At 30.4% G+C, this 5,950-nt stretch overlaps 1 protein-coding gene across 1 annotated transcript in view; it reads right to left on the bottom strand.

The window, feature by feature from the left end:
* The window catches only part of LOC106464438 (protein KIAA0100-like), a gene marked incomplete at its 5' end in the record, with an annotated part of 41,726 nt that extends 36,299 nt beyond the window's left edge, over positions 1 to 5,427 (bottom strand). The window contains 5 exons of the mRNA XM_013924580.2: positions 763 to 973; positions 1,915 to 2,008; positions 4,133 to 4,192; positions 4,874 to 4,975; positions 5,355 to 5,427. Of these exons, the coding sequence (XP_013780034.1) occupies positions 763 to 973; positions 1,915 to 2,008; positions 4,133 to 4,192; positions 4,874 to 4,975; positions 5,355 to 5,427 (540 nt within the window). The remainder of the gene's footprint in view (positions 1 to 762; positions 974 to 1,914; positions 2,009 to 4,132; positions 4,193 to 4,873; positions 4,976 to 5,354) is intronic.
* Between the last annotated feature and the right edge of the window lie 523 nt (positions 5,428 to 5,950).

The raw sequence follows: 5,950 nt of genomic DNA, 5'->3' as shown, positions 1-5,950 counted from the left end.
CTTGGTTTGTAACAATGGATTCTAACTGACATTATTACAAACTAAGAGTTTTAACTGACATTGTTACAAACCAAATGTTCTAACTGACATTGTTACAAACTAAGTGTTCTAACTGACATTGTTACAAACCAAGTGTTCTAACTGACATTGTTACAAGCCAAGTGTTCTAACTGACATTGTTACAAGCCAAGTGTTCTAACTGACTTGGCTTGTAACAATGTCAGTTAGAACATTGGTTTGTAACAATGTCAGTTAGAACACTTGGTTTGTAACAATGTCAGTTAGAACATTTGGTTTGGCTTGTAACAATGTCAGTTAGAACACACAGTTTGTAACATTGTTGATATTAAGCTTCCATATGACTTCCAGCAACTATGAAATATGGTTATTCAAAAACTTTAGTGTATTATATTCTTTCCGTATGATGTCAGTGGGGTATCTTTCGTTGGATCGCCCTGTATTTCAGAATTCTTATAAACCTAGCAAAAGTTGGTAAAGCAGGAGAATTAAACAACAGCTATACTTAATTTTTCTTTCAATCAAAAAAATTTGTGTAAAAGCTTTATGTTTCACACAGTCACTATTTTAATCTTTTTCTTTTTAATCTTTTAGTTAAATCTGACAAAGCAATAGTAAGGTAAACCATTTCAGATATATACCTTTTAATAAGTTCATTGACAACTTGATTAAACCATCAGATGACATAAAGAATATCTTTATTAAATAGATTCAATAAAATTTAATATCAGCATCAGGACTTGCCTTTCTTCATCAATCTCCTTTAAAACTTGGATGACTCTGTCTGTGCCATGATATGAAGTGTCAGCAACTACCACAAAGTCCACACCTTCAAACGTCCAGGTAATCAAAGGAGTTCTTAAATCAGCATTGTGATACAGCAGTCGAGATCTTTGAACGTAGATGTCAGCATTTTTTTTGGCCAACGAATTATACAGTTCCTCAATTTTTTCCACTGTACAAAGTTTATGATTAGTTTCACATAAAAATGCTAATTAAAAAACCAAATTAATATATACTGCATTTCAAATGAATTTTTTTCATTCTCAAGGGTTAAATTCAGGTACTGATATTCAGAAACACATGAACTGGACAGTAACAAGAAACATTAATATACTATATCTACTTATATATCAAATTGATACTAATTTTGTTTTCTGTTTCGATAACAGATTATTATTTCTCGATACACTATCAATCTCAGTTCAGAGTTCACTGGCCAATAAGAAAAATTACAGCTGATAAATCATTACAAACATGAATAACTACAGCTGACCAATGATTGTTTGTTGGTAGTTAAGCACAAACCTACACAATAGGCTATCTGTTCTGTGCCCACTACAGGTACTGAAACCCAGTTTTACCACTGAGCCACTGGGATGCATTGACCAATGATTGTTTAACAGATGTTCATATCCAAAAGTGGTTTAAGTAAACAGTATCACAGCCGATATCTGTTTTATTCAGTTGAATGGCGTGTCATTAGTTTTTTTATTAATGATTGTTCTCATAATAACAAAGAATTGAGCCTCATCTGATGAAGGCTGATATAACTGATAACTTTTTTGATTAGCACAATATTCAGTTATTTGACCACCATCAGTCAAAGATATAGAAGGCTCAAAACTTTTCCAATAAAAATTCCTTTTGTGACACCACGCATTTTTATATTTTTTTTATTAAAAGTTAAAAACACACAAAAATTATAATTGGAGTTGTGGTGCAATCCTTACTGAGTTTTGTCTTTTTTTTTTACAACGCAAGTCTTACGTGGAAGTAGAAGATTAGTTTTTCTCAAATTTTCAAGCTTACGTGGAAGTAGAAGATTAGTTTTTCTCAAATTTTCAAGCTTACGTGGAAGTAGAAGATTAGTTTTTCTCAAATTTTCAAGCTTACGTGGAAGTAGAAGATTAGTTTTTCTCAAATTTTCAAGCTTCTCATCTAACATCTTCTTTCTCTTCAAACTTTCATTGTATTCATCTTCAAGAAGCTAAATGTAAAAAAAAATAAATAATTGAAGTGATCAATCAAATCATATCAAACTCGGGACACATCTTAATACATAGCATACATACAGTCATTTAAAAATAGACAATGTATCATTAGTTTATAAAAAGTTGTCTAAGCCATCATAATATGGTTAAAACATTAAGTGTTACACATGAATAAACTCTATAAATGTAATCTCAAGTATTAATAACATGAAAAGTTAACTGGCAGTTGTACCATGGAATTTTCTGCGGTACACTGCACGTCGTATGTTAATTTTATGTTTACTTAATGTTAACCGTGGTTATCTTTCCACGCTTTAGGAGTGTTTCAAATATGTTTGTCAGTGAGCACTCGAGGTAGTATGGTGCCATCCCTAATTTCTATCTATTGAACATAGGGAGACAAATTGTCACAAGCAACCTATTGTTACTGTTTTAACACATTTTTTATTCAATTAGTTATTAAGTAACATTTTTTTTTACACTAAATTCACAATGTAAATACGTAAGTGTTATGCCTTTAATGTAAAATAGTTGAAGTCAAGACTTCTAATCACTTTCCGATATAAGCCCAGTGAAGTTGGTAGTAGACTGTTAACATTAATTGAAGAAATGTATAACTTTACTCACTTCTTCCAAATTACTTGTTTGTGAAACACCCTTACTTATACTAACTACTGATACGGGTATTGACCTGAAGTCAACATTTGGTTTGTGGTACTCCTTTTGATGTTCAGTTTGAGTGATTTGTAATTAAACTAGTACTGCGAAGACATCATTTTTATTAGTGTTCTGTGATCAATACGAATATTACAAAGTCATCATAATTGTTGACTTTATCCTATTAGGCCCACTTTCGTTTTGAAAACTCTTAACATTGTGAGCAGTTAAAATAGTCAACAGTGTATAGCTATTGTATCATTTAATTGTACTCTCAAATTTAAGTGCATCTAATGTTTGTTACTGAACAAAGTGGCAGGCTTGTATAGACTATGATTCAGTGGTAATCTATGAAGTTTTTATGTCTTTTAAGTAAAGTTCATAATTTTCATTTATTTTACCACAATACTCCAAGATATTTAGGCCTATCCAGGTTACCAAATAGTTACGTTCAACTGCACGTATGTTATTCTGTATGTGCATTTTGCCAATTATATGACCAATGTTTGAAATTTATTTAACACGAGCGTACCACAACTGTAAGCTGATTACAATGACGTAACACTAGAATTTTACGATAGTTATATTTTTGCACATGTTTTTTTCATTGGTACAATGTTATTACTGTGTTTAACTGTTAAATGTGTTACTGATATATAAGCTGATATTTCACCAACTGATTTGACATAATTTATAAAGTGCATCATAGTACTAGAGTGCATTATTTTAGGATAACATTTTTGTTAATAACACGAAGATTACTTCTGTTTTTGCACATAATCAAAATTGTTTACTTAACGCTTATTAATAAAGACACGCTGTATGCACCGGTAGAATTTACTTGTTGCTTTAATATCCAGTCGAAATACATCTTTGCTTTGATCATTTATGGTCTAACTTATCGTAACAACAACTTGAATGTCAACCCTAACTTTAATAACAGACCTATTTAAATGTATGAGTAGGCATTCTAAATATTAAATTATTTTTATTTCTTGCTTCTTCCACGAAGTCATTGTCTCATATTTATATTCCAGTGTCAATTTTTTGCAATAATAAATAAACAGTGATCATAAGCTTTTATGAAGTAAAAATGAACATTTCCATTCTTGTTATTCAGGTTTTTTGGTTTTAGCTAAAACCTACACAATGGGATATCTCACTCTTTTCAGCAAGAGGAATGAAACCCTGGATTTTTAGAAGTGTAAGTCTGTGAACTTACTGGGTGACCCATTCTTACTTGATAAATTACAGAATATCAGACTATTCAGGGTTTCGACATCTCTTGCAAAACACAATAAGTGAGATTTATTCAATTAAATTAAATGATGAATTAATGTAATAAATAGTATTTGACTAATTTTCTATTGTTGTTAGCTTTACTATGAATTTTTAGTTTTTTCTTTATAAATTACATTAAAAAAAAAGACAAAACATTTATATAATACTCAAAATGTACTTACCGCATAGTTATCTTTGAGCTTCACTTCAAATATGTCATCAGAAATCTCCACAGAGAAAAACTATAAAAAATAACAAAAACAGCTTGACAGCTAGAAAACAGAAAATCAAACTTCTAGCAGTGTTATGTTCAATATTTGCTAAAGTCACCTGTGTTTTTAATATCAGAATTTATTACTTCTAATTTCACCGAGAAATGTTTTAAATAAAAATTACAAAAACAACCGAGTTAAAACTTAAATGAAATGATTTATTCCAAACTGAGCAATAAGTGATAACGAAAAGTTTATAAGAATCAATTCAACATTTTAATGGAAATTCCTCTGTTGTGTGAAGTCTTGGAGCATGTTGCCTCAACATGTATAGTGTTTAGTAACTAACATGAAATGTTGCAACTACAGGAATGGAGCATGGTGTGTCAACATGTATATTGTTTAGTAACTAACATGAAATGATGCAGCTACAGGAATGGAGCATAGTGTGTCAACGTATATATTGTTTAATAACTAACATGAAATGTTGCAACTACAGGAATGGAGCATGGTGCGTTAACATGTACAAGTTTAATTAATACTAAGTAAGTTTTAAAATTACCATAACCAAACCAAATGTAAACACACTTCTCTATAAAAACATGCTAAGCATCTGAATATATTTTAAATGAAAAGTTTTGGATATTAAGACCCATTTCATTATTTTCTAAACCTACTACACTCATATAAAAACTGAAACAGCTAACTAACCTTAATCTTAATGACTAAGTCTGCTGGAAGAGGACTATCCAAAGTAAAGGGTTTTTTCTGCTTCTTGTGTATTAGTTTAAGCCATTTCACTATTCCAATAGCCTGTAAAACAAAACACTTCTTCAGTATCTTTAATATTCACCTCCCTAATAACTTATTTCAGCTAAAAATGCACCAGGAAAAGATCATTGACTTTACACTTTTACTTTTTAATAAGTATTTTAAACTTTGTTATATGACAGAGTAAGACATTTTAAACTGTAAATATTGATCTTATATGACATAACTATTTTAATGTTCTTTTTTTAAGAAGAAAATAGTAAGACAAGTTATTTTCTTAGTACAAAGATCTACAATGGTCTGTCTTCATGGACTTGAGCATTTCAGCCCAGAAACTTTCCCCTTTTCCACCAGGGGACAACTAGTAAATAAAACATAGATATTAGAAAAAATGTCATAAGAGAATAGCAAATACTTGTACCTGTTCATTGAAGACTTCAGCAAAGTTGTACTGGTAAGGGAAAACAACTTTCACCTCTTTGATGTTAATTATCCTAAAACAAAAACAGTTTTGATATTGTAAAAAATATGAAAGATACATTTTATATATACCACAGTGAAACATCATCTAAAATAAAGAAACATCCACTGGCTGAAAAATTTATAAACACATATCTTACAAGATGTCTAGAGATCCAAAATTAAAAATAAGCCATTTGTTTGTTAGAAGAATCTTTCTTTTTATGAACAACCAGTTATACATAATAGTACAAGAACTGGGGCGGGGGTTTCTAGAATCACAACTACCTTGCAACAAAACTGCCTAAACGTGTATCATTCACTTGTTCAAAAGAAGCAAAAAAAAAACCCAAACTGTGCCTAACATTTTATCATATTTGTATGAAAGAGTTAAAGTGATTTAAAAAAAACTCCCTGCTTGCTGCTAGCAGTTTATTTGATGTCAGAGATATTTTATTTTTATCAAACATTCAATGACACTAACATACTCCGATACAATACATAGTGAAGAGAATTTGATATGATCTATGCAACAAATACTGAAAGAACAACAAGTTT

This window comes from Limulus polyphemus, unplaced genomic scaffold (genome assembly GCF_000517525.1).
Source record: "Limulus polyphemus unplaced genomic scaffold, Limulus_polyphemus-2.1.2 Scaffold1654, whole genome shotgun sequence".
Taxonomy (NCBI): domain Eukaryota; kingdom Metazoa; phylum Arthropoda; class Merostomata; order Xiphosura; family Limulidae; genus Limulus; species Limulus polyphemus.
The sequence above is the reverse complement of the archived record's forward strand: the minus strand, read 5'-3'. Positions and strand labels throughout refer to the sequence as shown.